Source organism: Microchirus variegatus (assembly GCF_963457635.1).
Source record: "Microchirus variegatus genome assembly, chromosome: 16".
NCBI classification, from domain to species: Eukaryota; Metazoa; Chordata; class Actinopteri; order Pleuronectiformes; family Soleidae; genus Microchirus; species Microchirus variegatus.
Window position 1 is genome coordinate 14,543,560 of NC_139817.1, and position 25,457 is coordinate 14,569,016.

At 39.3% G+C, this 25,457-nt stretch overlaps 1 protein-coding gene across 1 annotated transcript in view; it reads left to right on the forward strand.

Moving 5' to 3' along the window:
* Nucleotides 1-5,507: 5,507 nt before the first annotated feature.
* The window catches only part of nup214 (nucleoporin 214), a gene marked incomplete at its 5' end in the record, with an annotated part of 63,112 nt that continues 43,162 nt past the window's right edge, over nucleotides 5,508-25,457 (forward strand). Inside the window, 31 exons of the mRNA XM_083903082.1 lie at nucleotides 5,508-5,549; nucleotides 6,838-7,033; nucleotides 7,122-7,276; nucleotides 7,799-7,997; nucleotides 8,105-8,175; nucleotides 8,287-8,356; nucleotides 8,623-8,726; nucleotides 9,242-9,348; nucleotides 9,442-9,508; nucleotides 9,859-9,982; nucleotides 12,647-12,805; nucleotides 13,566-13,998; nucleotides 14,098-14,234; nucleotides 14,367-14,455; nucleotides 15,129-15,212; nucleotides 15,622-15,771; nucleotides 16,331-16,489; nucleotides 16,592-16,695; nucleotides 16,803-16,985; nucleotides 17,413-17,501; nucleotides 17,589-17,672; nucleotides 17,848-18,174; nucleotides 18,268-18,435; nucleotides 18,785-18,896; nucleotides 19,624-19,687; nucleotides 21,264-21,333; nucleotides 21,488-21,572; nucleotides 21,761-21,813; nucleotides 21,913-23,469; nucleotides 24,195-24,262; nucleotides 24,345-24,519. Coding sequence (XP_083759208.1) covers nucleotides 5,508-5,549; nucleotides 6,838-7,033; nucleotides 7,122-7,276; nucleotides 7,799-7,997; nucleotides 8,105-8,175; nucleotides 8,287-8,356; nucleotides 8,623-8,726; nucleotides 9,242-9,348; nucleotides 9,442-9,508; nucleotides 9,859-9,982; nucleotides 12,647-12,805; nucleotides 13,566-13,998; nucleotides 14,098-14,234; nucleotides 14,367-14,455; nucleotides 15,129-15,212; nucleotides 15,622-15,771; nucleotides 16,331-16,489; nucleotides 16,592-16,695; nucleotides 16,803-16,985; nucleotides 17,413-17,501; nucleotides 17,589-17,672; nucleotides 17,848-18,174; nucleotides 18,268-18,435; nucleotides 18,785-18,896; nucleotides 19,624-19,687; nucleotides 21,264-21,333; nucleotides 21,488-21,572; nucleotides 21,761-21,813; nucleotides 21,913-23,469; nucleotides 24,195-24,262; nucleotides 24,345-24,519 — 5,485 coding nt within the window. The remainder of the gene's footprint in view (nucleotides 5,550-6,837; nucleotides 7,034-7,121; nucleotides 7,277-7,798; nucleotides 7,998-8,104; nucleotides 8,176-8,286; nucleotides 8,357-8,622; nucleotides 8,727-9,241; nucleotides 9,349-9,441; nucleotides 9,509-9,858; nucleotides 9,983-12,646; nucleotides 12,806-13,565; nucleotides 13,999-14,097; nucleotides 14,235-14,366; nucleotides 14,456-15,128; nucleotides 15,213-15,621; nucleotides 15,772-16,330; nucleotides 16,490-16,591; nucleotides 16,696-16,802; nucleotides 16,986-17,412; nucleotides 17,502-17,588; nucleotides 17,673-17,847; nucleotides 18,175-18,267; nucleotides 18,436-18,784; nucleotides 18,897-19,623; nucleotides 19,688-21,263; nucleotides 21,334-21,487; nucleotides 21,573-21,760; nucleotides 21,814-21,912; nucleotides 23,470-24,194; nucleotides 24,263-24,344; nucleotides 24,520-25,457) is intronic.

Genomic DNA, 25,457 nt, shown 5'->3' on the forward strand with positions numbered 1-25,457 from the left:
TGGACACAGGCATGGCGTTAGCACATGGAGAAATTCACCGATTTCCACTCTACACCCGTTTTTTCTGCGTAAATGCAGTGTGCACTCAGTATTTTAGCTCTCGCAGCAACATAAGCAAAGCCCGATTTCACTGCGACAGAGAAGCAGCAGACGTGCGCTGCCAGTTCATAGAATGTAATATAATGGCATGTAAAACAATTCAGTTTTCCTTTGAAGTTGCATTAGCAAAACTTGGGGGGGGGGGGGGGGGGGGAATACAAATCAGACAAAACACATCTTTTATATAAAGCAAGTAAAGGTCAACTACTGTATTCATATTTCCTGATAAATCAGGACACCAGTTCATGATTAAGACGTGAAAAGGTTTTTTTCTGGGAAGCCTAAAGACTTCCCCAAAATCTAACAAATAATCTGTCACATGGACTTGTTTTTTCATGCATACTTTGCCATGACACATTGGATTAGATTGTCAATGTGATGCCTGTGTCTGCTCCAGAAGGCCCCTCCCAGTCACACACACACACACACACACACACACACACACACATCCTCACATTTCTTACCTTATGATACCAGTCTCTCAGAAGAACAAGCACTAACATCCAAGCTTGCATGCATAAAAACAAAACAACGGATACAGAAAACGACGACGAAAGCCACCCACCTGCATCCTGATAAATAAGAATACAGCTAGTGTTGCCTCAAGATCTGCCATTAATGCGCAAAAGAACTTTCTTTTCATGACTCACTTGGACATTTTTCACAGACCTCAGTCTGACACGTGTTAGAACTGACAGAATTGACTGTGTTTGTCACCGTATTGAGTGGATTTTTGTCTTTTTTTTCACGCAACTACAGAGTGTACTGTCCCAGCAGGAAGAGGAGACTATATTATTATTATGGGATAGTCAGAGAAGTTCACTATAACAATGTAGACGAAGAAGATATGATGCCAGAGAGAAGTGCTGTTTCACATTGATGTGGTGGTTTTTGTCTTTTTTTTCACGCAACTACAGAGTGTACTGTCCCAGCAGGAAGAGGAGACTATATTATTATTATGGGATAGTCAGAGAAGTTCACTATAACAATGTAGACGAAGAAGATATGATGCCAGAGAGAAGTGCTGTTTCACATTGATGTGGTGGTGCGATTAGCACCAATACTACATACGTCCTGCTTCCATCCTGTTTGTTTGTTTGTTTTTCTTTTGGGAGGGTGGGGTTTGTTTGGGTGGGGTAAATTATTGAATAAAAATGTATACGAGCAATTTTTGCTGGCTAACTGCATTTGCACAAAAAAAAAGTTGGTTAAAGGTGGGTGACAAGGAGTTTGGCAAAATATGATTGTACTAAAATGTTCTCCCTGATTATTTATTTAATTTGGATTTTTTTTGGGGGGGGGGGGGGGTAAGAAAGAAATGTTTTTTCTGACAATGACTGTTTCTAAAAAAACAACAAAAAAAATAGATGGGAATGCCATGAAGCAACGTCGAACCGCAACTTAAGCCTGAATTTTTTTCACAGCTATTTTCCTTTTTTTTTTTTTTTTAAATATATATCTCTATATATTTTTATGCTTTCTGCCACACACGAAGGACACAGTCCAAACAGCAGTTTGTTTGTTTTTCCCCACCTTTGTTGTTTTGTGAAAGTGATTTTAAGTGCTATTCTGTTGTGGTGCATCTTTTCTTCGGTGTATTGGATTTTCTGCTCGACAGAAAAAGATCATTTATCAACTCTAGACAACACCACCACCACCCTCTAAATTTATTTTAAATCACCGCCAATGTTTTAGAATGTACAAGAAATTATGCAGTGGTTGGAAAAACAGAATTACTCAGCTCGATGTGAACAACTGAGCAGAAAATACAGTATATATTCCCTTAATATACAGTATTTGATCGAGATCTCACTTCAAAGGTTGGGCCAGGTTATTCTCTGTCTGTGCTCTACATATCTTTGGGGGGGTGGGGGCTTTATGATGACCCTGCACAAGAAACACAGGGTTAAAATTGCACTAGGTAATAATAATGATGACGTTTACAGGTTTCCTGTTTTTTTTGTGTGTTCCTTTCTTCTTTTTTGTTCTTTTTGGAAGAAATGTGATCTGCCATCGATGAAACAGAGCTGTGACCGAGTGGCTGGTGATGATGGATGAATGTAAACTGTAGCACTGCTGCTTCAGTGAGGGCTCCAAGCCTTGACTGAAAATGGTGAAATACTGAATCTTCTTTTTTATATATCCCTAACTTCTTTCCTTAATTGTACTTTTTGAAATGGGCCATAGTATAAAATAATTCTGACTGGCGTGAAGATGGGTTTGTGATTTTTTTTAAAAAGAAGAGAAAAAACAGACAAAAAAACTAACAAAAAACACAAGGTCTTCCGAAGTGACTCGGAGGAGACGCCAAGGAGCATTTCCCTAATAATATAGACGACTGAACCAGTTCAACTACAGGCTTTTATTAGCGCACACTATGTCACTAATGTTGAACTGAAAGTTTTCTGTATTTACCTTCATGAATTTGTACGTCATTTTTTAATTTATTAAAGTCACAAAGTTGCTCTTGTAAAAAGATATATAATAATAATAATAATAATAATAAATGCATTCAGTTGTTTGTTGGAGCCACTGCCTTAATGCGCTTGTGATTTTGTCCCTGAAGGTAACAATCTTTCCAAACTGTTTTACATAGTTCTCCAATTCTTAGATTACTGCCATGGCCCCAAAAGTAAACTTTCACTGTTAAATGTGTATTTTTAATCTTATTTTCATACACATTAATTAATCTATGCTTTAAGCTTTATGAAGATCTCTTTTCTTTTCTATTTTAGAAAAAAAAACATTTATTTTTTCTTTCTTTCAGGAGTTTGAAAGGACCTCTAATCAAAGCAAAGTAATAAATGAAGTGGGGTGAGAGTAGAAATAAAGTGGTGAGGAGCAGTGCCTTAGATTGTGACCGTGCGTGTGTGTGTGTGTTACGATGTGAAACTTTAGGGCGAGAGAGTAATAGGTGACAAGACAGGATTAGTAGTTTTCTTTCTTTCTATTTTTTTTTTGCTAAAACTGTCTTTCCAGAACTGCAATATTATGCATGCAATAATAATAATAATAATCTTTTGATAGGATCACTTTACGGGAGCAAGTGTGCAAGTTCACCAGCCAGATTAACCGTTAATCAACAGCAAAGTAGGTCTCCGAGACTTGCACCCAAAACAGCCAAATCTTATGATAACGAGTCGGACTTGTTAAAGCTTTTGCGCACACATGTCGTTTTTTAAATGAAACAATGACACATGCGTACATATTTGTTCATTTCTCCTCGTGTATTGATATTACAGCTGGTTGCGTCCACTTTGTCCACTGTTTTTCAGCTTAACTGCAAAAATATGTCTGACTCTGTCCCAGCCAACAAAAAAAATACCTACCTTTTTTAGACTCTTCTTCTTGCTTCTCTCCTGCTTGGGCTGCTTTTTCTTGTGCAGGGTAAATTAGAACGGGAATAAAGTTGCACTAAAAAAAACTGAGAGATTCTCAGAGAATGTCATGGCTGACCCTTTGGGAGGATGGGTGATAAAGTCCTGTAAAATGTACAGTGTATAATGTATGGTTTTTTTTTTTTGATTGAAAGCAGAGTTTCTTTCAAAGCAAACGGAGATGGGTTTTTCCCCACACCATCACAACACCTGCATGACCACACAGTGTAAAAGGATTGGAAATGGGTCGCATTGGATACTGTTAAAATCAATGGGTATAGTTGTTTTTTTTGTCACTCTTGATGGTTGATTTTTGAAAACAATACATTTATATGCAAAGAGACACTTGTATCATAAACTGCATGCCATCCAGAAACTCGCTCTAACCCGATGAAACCTCTGATCTTTATGCACCATGTATTTTATGCTGAAAACCTGTTGTCACTGTTAGCAAACTAAGACTGTGGACTCTTGCAAATGAGTAGGGTTGTATTTTTACCACACACCCTGGCCTTTTATTGAATGTTCACCTCTTGTGATGATAACAGAAATGTAGTGTCAAAGAGTGGGATATATACGCAGACTAACTACCCAGTTGAGTGTGCATTTGAACCTTCAGCAGACTCGAGAACGTGCACTAAAAGTTTATACAGTATGTATATGTTTGTGTCCTTGATAAAGCCAGCACTTTAGAACTACTAAATGAAACTAAACTAAATGAAAGAAAAGAGAAAAAAAAAAACGTAGAGTGACCAAGGGTTAGGTAAATATGGGGGGGGGGAAATGCAACTTATAAAGCCATGTGTTCAGAGCGCTGACAATCAGAATAGGGATGAGACTCAAAGTGCACTAAGGGAGATCTGACATGACTTGCTGTGCTCCTGCTATTTGCTTCGTCTTTCTCCAGCTTGCTTTGGTCTCTGCTAGCTTACTCTCCAGAGTGGAGGCTTATTATGATGTTAACGCCAGCCTTCTATACTCATAAGCATTTGTCTCTGCAACAAGGACTGACATATATGTGACTGATACCTTGGTGCTTTTGAGAACAGAGCTGTTCCATGTTGACATGGGCCATATCTGCAATGCTCTGGTAAGCATGGGCTGAACTTGGTCCTAAGTCTGGGCTCATTGGTGAACTCTTGATGGATAAGAGTTCAAGTACACGACTAAAGAGGAACTTATCATGCAACTCTAAACTTTGATCACGGCAAGGTTCTTCGCTATCAACAACAAGGCCTGCACCAGGCACACTGGGGTCGGACAATTACAGTGTCGATGCTGCTTTATGTTGAAAATGACAAAAAAATAAATAAAACTGTTTATGCTCCTTCTGAATCAAGCATCAATAATAATATATAAAAACAAAAATGCAAGTTGCCACTTTTGATGTTGCAAAAGTTTCATTCCCATCTTGGTATTTGCCACCACCAGTTTCAGTTGTGTAGTCTAAGAGTAACTGGTTTCTTTAAATGCAATACAGAAAAATCTGCTTTCTAATAAAAGTCCTTACTTCACCATACACTGTCCTCTCCTTTCCTTTATATGTTATTTCTCTAATGTGTGTTCTCAGGTGGTACTTGATATAAAACATATTGTGAACCACTGGCTTAGGGAGTAATTCGATTTCTGAATTCATATTAAATCAAAGTGAGTGCAATAAAACAATACAACAGTATGTGCATCATTGGGATTGTAATGCCTCTAATGCCTGTAGTATGATCTACTTGAATTAAAAATGTCACATTAAAACATTTGACTTCACATACAACATAGTTGTACATAGCCAAGATGGGCTTTTTTGTATTTTACCCCATTGCAATGAATGGAGACAGTCTTTGATGTATGACGCTCTGTGGACGATTGCTCTGTTATCTACTTATCCTCCTACGTAGAGAGGACGTTATTTACTTCTCCAAACTCGCGCCCGGCGTGTACACTTCTGTGTCCACCGATGAAAGTGGCTCACCGCAAATAAAGGCATAAATTAAAACAATAGGTCGCCTGGAAAAGTAGCAGCTGCTGTGCTCCACAATGAGCGACGACACAGACTCCCCTCCTGAGAGGGAAATGAAGGTAGGCTCCGTTATCCACACATTATGTTGACAGGTTAGCATGCGTGAGCTAATGTTTGCTAACACCCTGCCAGTTCATGTGCTATGGTCCGGGTTAGCTTAGCGTTAGCTCTTAAGCTAGCTGGTTTTATTTTTTCACTTTGTAAACCAATCGACAAATATTCACAAAGCTGCGTTTATAAACCAGGCTGTGTTTTGGCAGACGTTAAAGAGAAGTGGGCAATAATTAAAACTATCAAAAGACAAAAACATGTTTACTTTCACTTTATGTTCGAATGCTAGTTTGTTAGCTTGTAGTGTTAGTTATGTGCTGTTTGAATTTTGAGCACAAACTTATTCTAATGGGATTTTCCAATAGCCTGTTAGTGAAATAATATGTTAAATAATTCGGTATCGCAGCACTTAAAGGCTTGGGGACACGACGCATTCCCTGCGTAGCTCTTGGCATGATGTTTCGAGCACCTGTAGTGTCAAAACACTTGAAAGTATTCATATATTTATGTGGGCTTGTCATCTTTGACAACACTTGTCCTAGTTCATGTCAGTAAAAAAAGAAAGTAAAAACCATAATGCATTTAACTATTAAAAGTCCCATATATTATACTACATATAATATTTCCCCCATTGTGCTTTTGCAAATGTCTAAATTGTGTATTCTAAACCTCACCATTTTCATCTTATTTTTGACTCAATTGATTGAAAATCTCCAGGATTTGCAACATGCTGACATGAACATAGTTGCTGCTGAATGTTTGACAGTAATTTTATGCATTATCTCCGCACTAGATTTTTACTTTTGTATAAAGTTTTTGTTGTAAATTCCTCAGAGTCCCTTGGTGAATTTGCTCATAATGTCTGAAAGGGTGAAAGTCATACTGTACTGTTAAACATTTTTAGTTGTCCTAAGTATTGGGTTATATAACCATAAACAATAGTCGCATTATGTCAGGTTGATGAGATCGAGGTTTTCTCCTCAAGGAATATTGAAACCACTCAAGTGTTTTTGTTTTTTAACTTCTAAATAGACGTTTAACACATTTTAAGCAAATAAATATTTATCAAATGTGTGTCAAGACATTCATAGCTATTAGGGGTTATGAGTCAAAGTGGGGGTTGCACTTAAACCTTTGTTATATGATATTGAAAACAATTATTTTTCAATATATATTTGTATTGAATGATTGCCCAGGCTTGCCTTTCCTAGGTTGCAGATATTGAACTATAACTGAAGCTTTGTTTACCAGCTGGTCGCTAAGAAGTAACACACTTTGTATGTCTTTGTGTTTTAGGATTTTCAGTTTCGACATATGAAGAAAGCCAGAGTTTTTGATGCCCCGGAGGACTTGCCAAAAGAAAGATCAAGTCTGCTTACCATCTCAAACAAATTTGGTTTAACTTTTGTTGGGCTCAACAGAACATTCAAAGTTTACCAAACTCGAGATATACTTGCTGCTGATAGAGCCGATGGAAACCCAAATGAAATAGGTATGAGCATGACTTTACAGGTTTAAATGTGTACACTTTCCTGTTCTGTTCGACTTGCAATTTACTTCAATTTTCTTCTTTGTTCCAGTCAATGGGATAACCGCTTTGGCAGAGGTGACTGTGGAACTGGCTTTGCACCACTTGGCTCTCAGTTGTGATGATCTTACCTTGTCAGTATGTGGCATGTCTGAGGGGGCAGGCTTATCCCTCGCTTTCTATGATGTCCGAACCTTTATGAACAAGGTGACTTCACTTGTGTTTACGTCATGCTTATTATTTCATGTTCTCTTTTTCCCCGTTTTGCTTTTAGTGTGCCCAAAAGTATTTCTCTATTTTTGAATCACGACGGTCCTCTAGTAAATAGCTGCCCACTGTTGATGACTGGTGGAAATTAACTGACTATTGGGAAATCACTGAGCTGTTCACAGAAAAATGTTCACACTGTACACATAGGGCTCTACAGACAGGAAGTGTCTGATGGAAAATAGGTGTAAAAATTAGCTGCAGGCTCATCTGTGGTACAAATGATACTGCAATTACATTTTTGTGAAGCTTACTTTATTTTTACATGTGACAGAATCAGCATTTATGCATGCATGGTCGTACTTGGTAATACTTTTTTGGAAATTACATTGCACTTTTTTTTAGCTGTATACTTTTTAGTCCAGGTATTTGACCAGGACAACCACCTTTTCTAGTACTGGCTGGGATTAGTTACTTTAGGATTCTTGGTTTGATTCCTGTTTTTGTTCTCTTTTTTTCTAGGAGAGACTACATAAGTTCCCTTTTGCATCACTGCAGTCAGCTGTACCCTTTGGCACTGTGGTGCAGGACCTGAAGTGGAATCCCGCACAGGCAACTACTTTGGCTGTCTGTCTGTCTGATGGCAGTATGATGATCTTGGATGTTACAGACAATGTCAGAGTGCAAGCTCAGCTGCCTGCTTCAAGTGCCATCACCTGTAGTGAGTGAGACTAAACATAATAGTTAGTTTTACCTCGGCATATCTCTTGTGGAGAGACTGTGGCTCAAATGTGCCTCAAATCAATTAATGGACTTTGTTTCACACAGTTTGCTGGAGTCCAAAAGGAAAACAAGTCGCAGCTGGAAAAATGAATGCCACTGTCAGTCAGTACACACCAGTGAGTGAATCAAATTTGTTATAATCAGAAGTAAAACATGTTTTGCTCAGCGAGAGCTGCAGCTCCACTACCTAACAAGATGAATAACAATTTTTTTTCCTCTTTCCAAAGACATTAGAAGAGAAGAAAGTTATCCCATGTCCACACTTCTATGCCTCTTCATCTGATGAACCTGTCAAAGGTAAGATAGATGTAAAAATACATAATACTACATACACTGATCTACATTTATAATGGCATGTAAAGACAACGTGTCCAGGGGGCACACTAAATGATTTTTGCTGAAAGGTTTTCAAAGAAAAACATTGTATAGGGGAATTTCTTTTTCCACATGGATAAGACCGAATACTAGAATATGACATGGTTTCATTTACTTGCATTTCACTGTCATTCTGTGCTTCAGACAGATCTTTGACTCATGTTTTACTTTCCTGTTGCCTCTCACAGCTCTGGATGTGCTGTGGCTGAAAACCTATGTGTTTGCTGTGGTATATGCCGCTGCAGATGGATCCCTTGAGACCCCTCCTGAGCTAGTGTTGATCTCCCTCCCTGTAAGTGCAGCCTACATATATCACCTCATCATGTTTGGCTTTTTGTCAGGTTGCACTCCTGCAGTCTTCATCGCTCCCCTAATTATTGCCACAGCGGATCTTTTTTTTTAACCATGTATATGTTTGTTTTTGCTGAAAGTCAACATAGGCTTCTGTATTGTGATCATAAAGAGTCTCTTCCTGCAGTTGACATGCACATGGTTATCATGGCACTTGTTATTTGAGTGTTTTTAGTTGCAGAGAACCACTCTCTTGAAAAGCTCACCAATGCTTTTGTTCATATTGAGTGTGTCACAGATTATGAGACTGTAATTGGATGTCAGTGGACCTCATGGGAATAGATGGCTATTATTCTCAGTATTTGTACATGCATGCTTTTTAATAATGATAAAAATATAAAACAACTGCTTCCACTTTATAGGAATGAAAACATCTGCTCCATCATGTCAATTAAATTAATTATTAAAAAAAGTTAATTCAGTTTCATTTTGTTTCATTTTGTTTAATTTTCACAGAAAAAGGATGAGAAGGTGGAGACAAAGTATCTGAATTTCAGTGACACGGTGTACGGCAGCTGCACTGAGCGACTACACCACTACTTCCTTAGCCACATCGAGGACTGGTAGGAAGGTTTCACATTTTGCCTACAGGCATTTACATTAGAGGGCCTGATCACTATTGACTTTAAATATGTTTTGTTGTCAATTTCTTTCAGGGACCTTGTGTTTGCAGCATCAGCGGCTTCCATTGAGGTCAGCGTCATAGCCCGACAAGACGATAAGGTACATTATTATAAAAAAAAATAAAAAATAAAGATTTTAAAGAAATTCCGCTTGTGACTGCTCCTGCGAATCCCAAATTCATGAAAACAGAATAATTTGCTGCTTTTTATATATGGCTAACAAAAACATCTAGTAAATCAAAGTAATTGATCACACTTTTTAGTAGAAGTACATTTATCTTGCAGCTGCAATTTTTCTCCCAAACAATATTTTACCATGTCATGTTATCAGCTACTTCAGTATGCTTCTACAAAAACAGTACAATTTCACAGATTTACTTAAAAAACAACAACAACAGCACACCAAATATCTGAAAACATATCACCACATTATTATTGTCCCTTTTTTAGATTTGGGAACTTTGGATCCTGGAAGATGCAAGTAGAGCTGAGCTTCCAGTGACAGAGACAAATGACGACACACTTCCCCTTGGCTTTGCCTTAGACTTCACCAGCCAGCAGGAGATCCACATCAGTAAGGACATATAATTGTATTTTCCCTTTTCACCTGTTTGATGTACTCTTTTACTTGTTGGAAGGTTGTATTTCTTGAGAAAACTCCTGTTTGCAGCAGAGCTCAAACTGGAATCACAGCCATTTCCAGCTCAAGATTAGGAAGATATTGAAATAGATCTCTCCTTCTTGCATTTGCCATCTACACTACTGTTCAAAAGTTTATGGTCACTTAGAAATGTCCTTATTTTTCAATGGAAAACCCTTTTTTTTTTAAATGAATATAACATTAAATTAATATACATTCATGAATATACATTGTTGATGTGGTAAACGACTATTCTAGCTGAAAACAGTTTTCCTGGTTCTTTGAGGACAGCAAAGTTTGAATAAAAATCATTTCTAATATTGTCAATGTCTTGACTATATTTTCTATTCATTTTGCAACTTTTTTGATGAATAAGTGTGACTTTTAATGGAAAACACACAAAAAAATTCTATAGGTGACCCCAAACTTTTGAATAGTCGTGTATGTGTTTAAATAGTCTGCCTAATCATAAGCAATGTCCGAAGTGAGACTGTATTCACCGTTTTTCACAAAGTTTTATTTGATAGTGTGGTTGGTGTTCAGTAAAATGCTAGTACATGTTGGTTTGTACTCAGCTGAACACTATTGATCAGTTTTACAGGTTTAGTCAGTTTCTAATTTCTATAAAAGAAATAGTTGCTGTGGTTTAAAGTTGTTTTTTTCCCCCGATTCTTAGAAGCGTTTAAGATCTCCACGATTGGAAAGGGGAGTTGAGGGATTGAACTTAACTTCAGTTCCAGGTTTCTCAGTGCATACAGCATCCACTGCAGTGTTCTGTTGCAGCATGTGTAAAGAATAGTGATAAGCTCCCCGTCTCAGTACACTGCTTAATCTTAAATGGCCCAGTCTGTTAGACATTCACGTAGATCTGCCGTTGCTGTCTAGTCACATCTCTCCGCGCACATTCCAAAAACTCCTTTTCCGTCGAGAAACCCCCCCCCCCCCGCAAATTGAGAAACATTTTGACATGATTGTCGTAGATCAAACCTTTATCCAGAGTGAGACATTGGATGGGGGAAAGTGAAGGGAGGTTAACAAAAGTGTTATCTGTAGAGGGAAAAAAATGCTCTCATTAAAATGGCTCAGACAAGCTAGAGGACCACAACAAACAACAAAGCACAGACACTCCTGTTACAGAATGCTGATGAGGTTTACTGTGTGCCTCTCCCTTCTATTTGCAATCTCTTTCACCCACCATCTCTGCATTTCACTTTATCTTTCAAACTACAGTTTCATAACCAAGCTGAAACTGTTCATTAGATGCATTTTTGTGCTTATTTTTTACATTATTTTTGGTGTCTGTATGTTAAATATGCAATTGTATATAGTATGTATGAAATGAAACTTGTATAGTGTTATAATGAGAGGTATATGCAGTAAATGCATAAATAAATATAGGATAACAGTAGGACTGCAACTAACGATTATTTTCATAATTGATTGATCTGTCGACCATTTTCTGAATTGATCGGTTTGTACAAAAACCTAAATTATTGGTCAGACAGAAATATTCCGATTTTAATAAGCCGGTCAAATGCACCCGCATCGCGCATCATCAGCAACACACGTGCACGCGGCTACACGCAAATGTAGTAGAGTGTAGTGCTGGGCGGTATACCGGTTCACACCGAATAACGTTTTTTTTTTTCATTATGATATGAATTTTTAATATACCACCATACCGGTGTATTTGATTACACAACATCCGTGCAGCCGCGGTGCTGCTGTCTGCTTTGCGAGTGAGCGCTCTGCATATAAACGTTTCATTAATGTTTATATATCTGTTTCAATCACTGAACGAAGCCTGTCATATTTGGGACCTATAGTCAGGATCTTAAATCACTTGCACAAAACTTTTGATCAGCACTCAGCATTTGTTTGTTGTTAATTTAAACCTGGAAAAATCGGAAATCGGAATCGGCCCCAAAAATGGCAATCGGTGCATCCCTACTAGATAATAGTCAGAGAGCATTGAGTCGGTGGTAATTAATGAAACCCTGTGATGTTATGAAATGCTGCTGTAAGGCACATACATTTCTGATGTATCGGAAATAACTCAACTCTTTTATTTGGGATATGAATGCCCTGTTTCATCTGTTAAATGTTGGCTGACACTGAATTTTCCATTTTTTGTTTGAAGTCACAACACACTGCATGGTTTTTTTGGAAAGTGCAGGGAGGTTTGGCATCCAGTGATGAAATCATCATAAACAGAGAATCCATAGTGAGCAGTCCAGCATTTAACCTTTTCCCTTGTGCTCTGGTGTGAAGTGAAAGCTGTGACGAGATCAAAATGTCTTGCAAAAAGTCTGTTTCCGTTCAACATCAATTACACCCAGTTATGGCTCTCAGTTTTTAATCAAATAAACTAGTTTCCCCACGACTGAGTGTTAGAGATTTCCCCTGATTCTTTGCTCTGTGAGAGATGTGGGGTGTTAACGCCAGAGTGTGTTTTCTTAAGAGTTATGATTGATACGTTTTGTGACATTATGGTAGATCATTTTGCCATACATCCTCTTGGCAAAGTTCTCTCTAAATGTCTTTTAACTCGTTTTTTTTTCCTCCCCTCCCCCCCCCCATCTTCCCACCCTCTCAAAGCTGATGAGAAGACCTTACCCCCAGCGCCCACCTTGCTAATGCTGTCCACAGAGGGCTTACTCTGTCCATTTGCTCTTCTCAACCTCAATCCTGGGGTTAAGCAACTGGTCTCAGCTCCTGGCCTGCTCCCTCTGCAGGGAGAGAGACCGCCCAAGCCAGGTAAGAAAGGCAGTCAAGCAGACATGATTTTGTGTTTATATCTTAGAGAGAGAGAGGCTTTCACTATTTATAACCATAACACCTCACAATATGCTTCCTCAACTAATAATGATCTAGGATAGTGTTTGCCAGGTTTTCCATTTCCTGGTTTTGTGCCATCATAGGCTCTTGGTGAGTTTGGACATGCCATACAGTTGTTTCTAAAATCCACCATAATTGCCTGTGAAGTTAACAGCCAGAGACTATTCAGATAACACATCTAGCTATATCCTATATCCTAGATATATGTTTTAAAGGAAGATTATTTTTCTTCTACCTATAAGTTTAGCCTTTTAACTACAAATAACACATTACATTATCAGCTGAGGCCAAAAACTTGTTTGAGTTAGAGTTGGATTTGGCTGTAGCATAGAGAGGATTTGGGCACTATTTTTGGTAATATGAATTTGAAAGTGTGATTGTTTTTTATGTTTTTTTTTTTTTTTTTAGACTAGGGTTAGTTTTAGATTAGTTTTTAATCAAAAATTATGTTAAATAGTTTCTCATTTGATTTTCATTAATTGTATTTAAACATGCATATTTCATGTTCTTCAATGATGTAAGAAAGACACAAAGGGTCCTAACAACATTTGTGCTAACTTCTTTGAAGTCTGAGGGAAATGTGGCTGCGGTTATCCGTCCTACTTCAGTTGCTTCTAAAATTAGACAAAACTGGCCCAACATGTGATGAGATCAAATGACATTTATTTTCTGTTCACAGGTTCATTATCAACTCAACCACCAAAAATGACTGCCTCCATCCCTTCTCTGCCTTCCGCATTCCCAAGCCTTGGTCTTATGCCAGCAGCTGCTTCCACTCCTGCAGCCCCTGCAGCCGTTTCTCTTGCTGCTCCATTCAGCTTTGCTTCTACAACAGCTCCTGTGTCATCGTCTTCATCAAGTTTCACTTTCTCAGTCCCAACTACCTCCTCCACTTCAGTGCTTCCAGCTTTCTCCCTGGGGGGAACCACACCCTTTGGCTCAGGATCCACAGGCTTTTCCTTTACCTCCAAACCTCCGTCAGACACTCCCTCAGCACCCTCTGCATTTTCCATCAGCACCCCTTCCATCAAACCAACAGCATTGGCAGCCCCAACACCGCAAAATATTGCCACTGCCTCCCCACAAACAGTAAAACTCAATCTAAATGAGAGGTAATGACCTATTATTTAATGACCTATATAGTTTTAATTAATCATTCAGGATTGTATACATGTGCAAAGGTATACAAATCGTGTGTGCTCTTTTCTAAGGTTTACAGCAGTGGATACATCAGCACAAGCCCCACAGTCTTTTGCCTTCAATCCTCCTCTACCAAAACCAGTCGTCTCCAGTTCCAGTAGTTTGCCAGGTCCTGCACTCTCATCCACCAAGCAACCAGCTGTACTCAGTAAGGACGTTCTCCTACACTTGGACTATGCACATATTCATGTTATTCATATTCATTTTTTTCGAAGCACAATGTAGCTGTTCAATTTTTATAATTCTGAATCTTATTCCTATATTGTTGGTTGTGCCTCAGCTCCAGTGTGTCCAGTTCAATCAAGCACACCAGTCACAGTCGTCCAGAAACCTACTCCTGCCGCCCAGGCTCGTGTCCAAGCTCCACAGGTTATGTCTCCTAAATATAAATACGTCTTATTCATGTTCTTATCTTAAACAGATTTTATAATTGTTTTATTATGCTTAACAAAGTAGTCCCAGTAAAGGCTGAATGGTTAACCTTACAGATTTTGAAGAAAGCAACTCCTGAATTTGCATTAGGATGAAATTAGCCACACTTATTTTTATCCTGTCATATGATGATTCAATTACAAACCTTAAAATGCCACAGGAAGAATGATATTCAGTCGACAAATGAAAGCAGTACTTTCTGCTACACTGTATTACGATGTGTAAGTCTCAGACAAGAGTTGTTTACATAATAGCTAACATGATTAGCAGGGAATGTATCTATAGCTCCAGCAATTATTTTCATGAGTAATTCATCTGTTGATAATTAATCACTTCAGTTTTTGGTCTGTAATATGTCAAAACTTATGAGAAGTGATGATCCGTTTTTCTCAAAATTGCAAATGATGGAAGTCAAAAGAGGTTTTGTTTCATCCATAAGCCAAGATAAAATACTCAAACTGATTAATCTCATCAGTACAATAGTTGGTGAATTGCAGCACTAAAAAAAAACAACAATTATATAGAACATTTTGTAAGAAATAAGTGGGTGTACATGTGGGCCAACTGAAAACAGTAGGTTTTGATGTACTCTATCACTTCTACTTTGCAGGCAACTGTTAGTGCAAAGGTGGTGGAGAAGCAGTCACAGCAAAAGAAAGAATCTGATCATATTATGGCTGGTATACTGGAAGAGGTAAGAATTAACTCTGGGGGTAATGAGTACTAATTTCAGTTGGTGAAAAAGTGTGAGCCTCATTGCCCAAACCATTAAATACTTTTAAGTTCTTTCTGCACCAGTTGTATGTAAAATTAAAGGTGACACATTTGTGGTTATTAAGTGGACCTTTTCATCCCATCCATCCATTCTCTACTGCTTTATCCTCCACATGGGGGTTAGCTGAGAGGCTGGAGCCAATCCCAGCTGACATAGGGCAAAAGTCCATTATGTAACTGTACGAGCTAACTGACGTTAGCTGCCTAACATCTTTATTGTCTAAGGTATTTCATAGAATGGAATGTGCTTTAAATAAATGACCAATAAGTAGTTCTTGCCAGTTTTTCTCACATATTGTTATGTGACAATGTTTTTGACCTGTTACTAGATCGCACACTTCCAAAAAGAGTTGGATGACCTTAAGGCAAGAAGTGCGAGAGCGGACTTCAAGGTCGGCAGCAATGACGAGATGAAGGAGTTGAGGAAGGAGTCGGAGGACCTCCATATTTTCACCCTGGAGATTAAAGAAACTACAGAGGTTAGACCAAAACATGTTCAGACATTGTTGATGCAGAGTTTCTCCCTATATGATTTAGCAGTCGTTTTGTATAAACTAAACATATTTGTAAGTCAAATTGTGAAATTATCACTCTGTGAACATATTACGCAATTGGTCTTGTGCATTGTTTGTGCATGCAAAGCAAACATCTGCTACTTCATTAATTTTCACAGTTGATTATCTAACATATTATGCTCATAACTTTAGACTCAGTGAAGCAAAAATGTTTAGCAAATATATGAGTCACAGCTTCAAAGTTTGTTTAGTTTTTTTTATATTTATTTTCTCAGAAATGGTGCTCACACCAGTTTTGTTTGGAAAAATGAGCACAAACTGATGAAAAATACTGTAAACAAAATCTGTTTTAATCAATTGTTTGTATCTAGATTTGTTTGTCTCTCAGTACAATTGCAAAGCAAGATTTGTCCAAAGCATGCACTGCCATCCAGTACATGTTTATTTATTTTACTGAGTTGATTTAATAGTTTTCATCCCCTATTAAATTAAACTTTGACATTTTTTTTTGTCTGGCTCTCAGTCTCTCCATGGGGATGTTGGTACTCTGAAGACCACCTTACTGGAAGGCTTTGCTGGGGCAGAAGAAGCCGTTGCCCAGAGTGAGCTTAGCAAAGACAAAAATTACAGACAGCTGTTGTACAAAAAACCTCTCGACCCACGCAGTGAAGAGCAGCTCAAGGTGACGCACAGGAAGACCAATGTCTCAAATGTCTGTGCTAATGTTGAATGTTTACTTATATGACATTCATTTTGTCTGGTTCATTTTTTTTTGTTAAATCAGGAGATCCGCAAATTGTACCAGTACGTGACGTTTGCTGTGGAAGATGTTAATGATGTATTGAATGTGGAATGGGAAAAACATTTGGAGAAGAGGAAAAAGCCAAAGTGAGTTCAAAAGACCTATTATTAATTTATTTATTATTTAGTATTGAAAAGCTTTTGGGTTTATTGTAATTTTGTTGTTGTTAATGAAATAACTCTCCTCTTTACAGACACATGGTTGTTCCAGGTCGCGAGAGCCTCTTCAATACACTGGCCAATAACTTGTACATCATCAACCAGCAAAAGAACAGACTGGACCAGCTGGTTAAGGAGCTCACTTCAATGCTGCTCTACAACAATACCACTACTCCAGCTACAAAAAATGATCCTGCTGCAGCAGCAGCAACTGCTGGGTAGGTACAAGCAAAGAACAAGGACTCGGAGTGCACGAGTATTGGAAAAAAGAACAACTCATCGATAAATGAGCATTAAACTTTACATTTTGCCTAACCTACAGAACCAGTTTCTTCATACATCAAGTTAACTGTGACGTAAATTAGCTACAATTTGAACCATGAGCAGTTTTTGAATAATTTAAACTGGAAAGTTGAAATAAGCAGGTTTTCATAACTGGCAGGCAGCACAATTGCCATCAATATAATCACTATTGTTCATGAATAACTTAAAAGGTTACACTCATTTTTTTCTGTGCAACAGCATATACAGGATGTGTGCATTCATTCTAAGTATATGCATCAGGACATTTTGAATAGCTCTGAGAAAAGGAGTGTTATTGTTTGGAATCAAAACATTTTGTTGTTTTGTGTTTAATGGCGGTAGTTTGGAAAGCGAGCTTGAGAGTTTAAGGGATGCACTTCTGAAAGCCAGACTGGATACGACCCCCCTGAAGGCCAAATCCAAATCTACAGGTAATTGTCTTACTGTGTTATTTTTTCTTAACATGACAACAATTATGAAGCTAAACAAATATTAACATGTATGTTTTTTTCTTTCAGTCAAGATTTCACCAGTGAAACAGTCCCAGCTGCGCAACTTCCTCTCAAAGGGGCAGATGCCTCCTGTCCGCTCAACTGCACCAGGTACACATCTCTTACTCAAACCGATTTAACAATGATTATACTAATGTCCAAAAGTTGGGGAGTTGGAAGTTGTATGTAAGTTCATTTATATTTAAGTTAAAGGGACATCTGTCATCAAAGTTTGTTTTATAAACTTTTTTCTTCATTTAAATCTTGTTTACCTATTCTCTTTTAGCCAACCTGTCTCGATCAGCCTTCCTTTCACCTAAATACTATGAGGACTTGGATGATGTGAGCTCTACGTCCTCCCTGTCCCAGTCCCTGGACCCCCATCCAGCTCATTTGGAACTAGAGGAGGAAGAGGAGGAGGAAGAACTGCAGCCAGAACCTCTCCCCATCCCCATGACTGTCTTAGCCCCAGTATTGTCAACCTCTCGCCACCCAACTGTCGTGAGGACCCCGTCTATTCAACCAGGCTTTGGTGCAATCCAGTCCACTCCTTTAAACAAAATTCACTCACTGCAGGCCATGGGCTTTGGGCTCAGCCCCATTGCCAGCCCTGGTAAGCATATCAATCCCCCTGTCATGACTGTTTAAAATGTCACACGTTTGCATGGTTTGTTTCATAAAGGTTTTCACTGTATCGATGTTTCAGTTCCAACCAATAAAATCAACCTCAGCGGAGCCGAGAGCACCGCTCTTGCCACAAAGACGGTGAAACACGGAGCCCCGCCAACTGAGAAGGCCGTGCCTGTCACTGTCTCTGCCCAGCAGGCTGCAGCTGCTGCTGCTTTACGCAGGCAGATGGCCGCTCAGAAAATAGGTGAGAAAAACACAGAAATGATTTTTCCATCTTTAAATGTTTAAAAAACTATATGGAGGCAATTCTAAGGCCATTTAATATCACGTTGCTATGCCCACATTAATTCACTAGGGGGAGACACAGACAAAACAAAATATGTGAACCTGACAGGTTTATTTATTTTTTATACGTGTGTCTGTATATGTATGTATGTATCTATCTGTGTATATATATCTGTATATATATATATATATAATCTATTCATAATAGTTCTATGCAATTAAAACCTGGCAAAAGAAACACTCAGACTCTCATATTTTATTATATTTTCTCACATTTAATTTATAACGTCTATTTTTGTGTGTTCCAGGTGTTGTTGGTGCTTCGCTGACAGAGTCCACGTTGAAGACTGTTCCTCAGGTGGTCAACGTTCAAGAACTCAAGGAGAAAGTGCCTGCTGTGTCCATTTCTAAAATCATCGGGTAAAACTCAGACATTAAACTGTGTTTTTTTTTTCACAAAAGGTTTTATGCCATAAATGTTGATAACGTTTTGTGCTATGGATTTGGTTTCATACATCACTCATTAAAAAAAAACGGGTTGGATTTTGATAAATCCTCAGGCAAAGTGTTGTTTTATTTATTTTCTTATCCATTTCAAATAAGAATTATTCTTTTTGGGTACAATTAAGTCTTGTGCAGGCAATGCTATTAAGAATTGTCCATTTTATTTAGTTTGCTATTGTGATCTTTTTAATTATTTTTTTTACTGTCTGTCCTGTACATTTACTGTTTAATATTAGGCATGCTATATTTATAGTCTTAAATCATGTTTGTATCCACTTGGGTCTATTTTAGATACAGAGAGTAGTAGACAGTCTTTCACTTTAAGTCATGAAGACTCCAGTGTTTGTTTTTAGTGTCTGTTCCGTATAGATTTATTAGATCAATGACTCTGCCTATTCTTAGTATGCACATAACAAGAGTATTACATGTATTCCAAATTCACATTTTGTGTTATTGTGTGATAGACACTTCACATAATTCCTAGTCAATATACAGAACCCGTATGTATGTATAAGTTGATCAAAAACCCAAACTTTGTATCTCTGACCAGCTTTTTTCCTGATTTTCCTGATCGAGTATTTTGAAATGTATTTTATTTTCAATTGAACACTGTTTTTTTTTCTTCATCTGCTTTCTTCCCTAGCTCATCAGTTCCAGATCCAGCAGCTCAGGTCTTTGCTACAGTTTCTTCCTCTCAGGCTAAACGAGTAAGTATTACTTATCACTCACATCTGTCATTCCTCTTTTTGCATGTTTCACCGTTGCTGTGTTAGTGGCTAGTATGCTACTTATATGTTGGTAAACACCTGTTTAATGGTGAATATGTGTTCCCTAATCTAAAGTGTTACCGATATTATTATATCACATGAATTCAATAAATGTAAGTGGCCTAATTTGCTGTTGTCTTAATTGAAACAGATTAAATGTTTTAAAGATTTGAAAATGCCAATGTCTTACTGTCACTTAGCAAAAACACAAATATGTTTTCAGGGTATGGTTTTATACATAATACATAATTAATGTAAATGCTCAAAATCGTGCAGTGTTGTAGCCCTCTCCACTCAACTTTCACCTTGCAAAAATTCACAGATTACTGACAGTTTTTCATGTGTAGACAGCCCATTAACTCCATGGGTGTGAAGTGGTTCACTGCCCTCCCATGCTGATGTTAGAAATTGCAGTGTGATGATAGGGGAATTCCTCACACAAATCTCTGTGCTTGTAAAGGTTCATGTTTAGTCTAATAAGGGCAAACTAAACATGCTGATCTCCAGCCAATAAATTATTATTTTAATGGTAATTTTTTTTGTTAAAAAACAGTTATAATGTTAACATGATAAAAATGTTCTGTCTCTTTAAGTTTTTTGGTATGATGTCACTGATGCAACAGTTTAAAGCCCAATTTATACTTCTGCGTAAAGTGCTCTGCGTAGGTTACGCAGAGACTCTGCGTCGACATAGAGCCTGTCGAAGAGCTTCTGCGTTGTCTCCGACTGCACAAAATATTTTTTAAGTGTCCGTTACTCCGTCAAGGGACAACGTAGACGGCAAGAGCTGCGATTGGTCCTCAGGACAGGCCAAGCGAAGCTGCTCTGTGCCGGCTCACAGTGCGCACCGAGCGTCCACAGACGCGGGGCTGATCCCCGCCGATAACGCCGCTGCCAAACTATAAATACGTCATATCTTAACACACACAGCACATGTTTAGACTCTAAATGGCCAATTTCTCGCCTCAAATTATCTTAAAACTGCGTTCCGTGACACAGAAAAGAGAAAAAAGGCAACTGTTTCAACAATGACAGTCTTTCTTTCTCTTTCTCTCTCGGACACCATTGCTCACTGTAGCCAGAAGCACAACAACCTTGCGCAGCGACCCCTACTGATTGGGCGGGAAATTGCAGCGTGTGTCCGTCCACGACGCAGAAGTATAAATGCTCGAGGCCTCTCTGTGGTGACGCAGTCGGATAACGCATTACGCAGTCGGAGAAGTATAATGTGGCCTTAAGTTTCGTTTTTGGAGTCAGGAGCATAGTAAGCAACACAGCCCTTTGACTGTGCCTCAGACATTAGAATTAGAAGTTTTTTTGAGTAAACATTTTGGAAACCAGAGAGAAGTTGTCATGTCTCGTCGCTCTGACTTCAGCAGGTGGTACAAAAAGGTGAAGCCACTTAATATTACAGGTCATTGTACATCTGTCTTGATTGATTGATTTATTTGAGGATTTATTTTTATGATCTATCATAATTAGACAATAATCCCTGCTTTTTCACAACTGTCATCAGAATCCTATCCAAGGTACCCCGACAATTTCCACTGAAAGTGCAGCCACCCAACAATTGAACTTTGTGTTTGGTAAGTACTGTTTTTGACATGTATGCTTTAAAATCTGAGATTTCTCTGAGACTTTTTGCTTTTCTTTTGGATTGACTTAAAACAAGGAAGTAACTGTCATTGCATTTTGTCATTGAAAGATTTTATTTGACTTGATCTACTTTCTCTATTTCAGGTCCACCGTCCAAAGCTGATGTTTCTGTGGCTCCTGCTTCAACAGTGGATCAAAGCTCTAGCAAAAGTTTCCCCTTTGCGTCAGGGTGAGTTGTAATGAAAACTTAAGAAGCATATTCAAATATTACTCCTATAATAGCTATTGTCTGAATTAATATTCAGTAGTTTTTTTTTTTTATCTTAATAGAATTGCATCATATTAATTTGATCATTCAAAAAACTATGGCCATCGGAGCAATGTCATTGGTCAAAATTGTATCTTTTTCTTTTGCAGGTCCTCAGGCTTCAGTTTTGCTTCAGTTGCACAAGGAGGTGGAATATCACAAGGTAATAAACAAGAGAGCACATTGGTATCAAATAGTTATAGATGTTGGAAAAGGAAGGTGCCCATTATTTTTGTTGCTTGTTTTTCCTTGTATCTTTCAGTGAAGGATGTGAGTAAATTTTCCTTCACTGGAAATGGGAAGATGGCTTTTGGACAGACTGGTGAGGACGCATTCTCCTTCATCCCTAAATCCACCTCGCCTGCGCTACGTACTGCATCCCCCACTGTTCCTCCAAACCCACCAGGAGAAGCAAACAAACCTGCCACGACCACTGCCCTCAGGATAGAGCCACAACCCCCTAAGACAATTGGAGGAGAGACATTGGGCAGTTTCTCTGGACTGCGTGTGGGCCAAGGAGAAGAAGCTAAAGACACCACAAAAACCACACCTGCCTCATTCTCCTTTGGGGAAAGTGGATTCGGAATGGGCAAAGGAGCAGCACAATTTAGCTTTGGCACAGTTGTCCAGAAGTCTGCAGAAGATTCTACAGGGACTGATTTGTCCAAGGGAGCATCACGTAGTTTATTTAGACCTCCTGAACCAAATACAAAGCCTGCCTTCTCTGTTCCCCAGTCCAGCTCGACTGCTGCAGCTTTACCTACATCTTTCAGTAGTCTTCTTGTTGCACCTTCAGACTCCTCAGAGCAACCAAAAGCTCCTTCACAACTTTCAGAACCCACACCTTCCTCTGTAAAAGAATCTGCTTCTGAAGCTCCCACTGCAGACAGTGCCAGTGGCCCAGTTGTACCGGACACTGCAACTGTCACAGAAACCACAGTCACCAAACCAGCACCCATAGCAGCAGAACCATCATCTGCTCCTCCTTTGGCAACACCTGCTCCTATCCCAGAACCTCCCCCCTACATCACTGCACCTGCTGAAGTATCTGCTCCACCACCAGTGACTGCTGCACCCTCAATAGAAGCCACAATAGACACCACCACCACCACAACGGCTTCCTCCACCGCTCCTGTGCCCTCTTCAGCCGCTGCCACCTTTGCTGTGGCCCCTGTCTCGCAGGTAGCACCAGCTGCATTTCAGGTTCCCATTTCTGACAACCCAGGTGCCATTTTTACCCAGCCTACTCTTGTAACAACAGACGGCAGCTCCATTGGAGTCACATCGGTTATCAGTACAGTTGCCAGTGCAACCTCCACTCTCACCATCACTGCAACAGCTACAACTACAAGCACCGTATTTGGGCAATCTGATGCACCCCCAGCTTCCTCTGCCCCTTCTGCCCCCTCAGCCCCTACAGCTCCTGCAATCACAGGATTTGGTTCTTCTGGGTTTGGTTCTTCAACTGGAGCTACTTTTGGTAAAACAGTATTTGGCCAGGTGAGTGGCTTTGGACAGCCTGCTAGTAACACTGGAACAGCCAGTGGTTTTTCTTTTGGACAGCCAGCCTTTGGAGCGAGCTCTGGTGGTGCAACTACTGGAGGAGGAAGTCTTTTTGGGGCATCTACACCCAGCAATGCAAGTTCTTTCTCCTTTGGCTCAAACAATGCCAACACAGCCAGCAGCACTGGCTCTGGGCTTTTTGGAGCAAGCTCCACCCCTGCATTTGGCCAAAGCTCTGGGTTTGGGCAAGGGTCTGTGTTTGGGAGCAACACCACCACATCATCATCCACAGGATTCGGCTTTGGACAGCCTTTGGGTGAGTGTCTGTCTCTCTGTACGTGATCTCCCATGACTCATTATATGTCGTAAATTACAGGAACAGTTTGTGGTAATGCTATACTACCGTTCAAACGTTTGGGCTCACCTATACAATTTTGTTTCCATTAAAAGTCACACTTTTTTCATCAAAAGTTACAAAATTAATAGAAAATATAGTCAAGACATTGACAAGATGAGAAATAATTATTTTTATTCCAAATAATAATTTGTGTGTGCAATGTGCAACATCAAGGTTAGCAGCGAGGAGGAGGCTGTATAAAGCTGTCAGTTTAGCTGATCTGCACATGCTGTGGCAATAGAAGTCAAATGTGACATTTGACACCTTATTTTGTCTGTGGTGTCTTGGCACTGTCCATGTGGGACAGGGTTGTGAGATTTGGGAAGGTGGCATGATGGGAGTCCCATTTCCAAAGATTTTCTAAATTCCCAGTACAGTGTGGGAATGCCTGTCTATCCATTGACATCAGTTGGATCAGCTCAGAAATGACACACTGCTCCTTTCTAAATAATCTGTTTAGTCCTCACTTCCCAGAGTTGGCTCATTCAGTTTTATGTAACTGATGGAAGAAAATGGAGCAATGTGATAGAGTGGTGGTTTTAAAAAAAAAAAGGTTAATGACATCACCAGCTCCTGTGCACAGCATTTAGATTCAACAAAAAATGTGTCAGCCTTGACTAAATTTGTTTTGCTTTTTATTTCAGCTTTCGGTTGCTCTTCTGCCACCCCAGTGTTTGGCCAACAGCAGAACACTGGCAGTGTGTTTGGACAGGTATTATCCATGGTTCTCATCTTTTCGCATCATCTTAACATTCAGGACATTGCTGTAAGACTCTTTATTTATTTCCCCGCAGCAGCCATCATCTGGTGGGAGTGTGTTCGGTTCAGGTTCAGCCAATACAGCAGGCTCATCGGCAGGTGGAGGATTCTTTAGTGGCCTGGGAGGCAAACCGACTGAGGAGGCCGCCAACAAGAATCCATTTGGCACCGCTGCCGCCACTGGAGGGTTTGGGCAGCCTGCTCAGACAGGTATAGACACAAAACTCCTCAGCATTGGCACCTATGGCATCTCTCTACTTTCCATGCTCTGTGTTTGTGCTTACATAGCTGCAGTTCCATTGATACTAAGCATAGCATTCCACCTGTGCATTCCTGATACAAATATTGCAGTGTCAGGTGTGGGTACAGGTGGATCCATCCAGCTTTGACAGAAAAAATAGCGCACCATCAAATGTACTGGGCATTGTTGTTTGCCCATGCACAACTGCAGATGCACACTTTTGAGCATAAGGTCTGCATGGTCACAAGAGTCACAATGTTGGACTTCTTAAATGAAGACAAACACATTACACTGACCAAAACTGAAGTGTGCTTGACGAGTTCCCCAAAAAAATATAAACCCACCCTCATTTGTGCCACACTGGAAACCATTGATCCTGATTGGGACGCAAACCCGTATGTAGGACAGGGCAGTGTAAGCGTACGTACAGGGTACCAACACGCCAGAAGTAAGAGCAAGTGGGAAGAGAAAATGATGACAGAACATCCTAACGAAATATCGAGCAACATCGTTACCAAAGAAGACGGAGGAGAAGACCTCTGAAGCAGTGCCATCCCCACACAATACAAGACCTTACAGTCTGAGGCCCTAATGTGATGTCGGCACTACAGCGGACCATAATGCTTTCTCTTTCTAGCAACCTGCCATACAAGAAAACGCTTACTTAAACCTACTTTACCACTTAGTTAATTTAAAAAACAACGGATTTAAGCGACTAATAAAAATGTATTGACCCACAACTCCCTTGCTGTAAATATTTATCTCAGACAGTTCTTCCCCCACTAAATACGGACTCGCTGTGAAGTGTGTTGTACTTCCACATAGGATTGGTCAAGTCATACGTGTTTGATTTTTTTGTTGGGTATTTAGATATGGATTTAGATTTGGATAGATATTTAATTTTTTG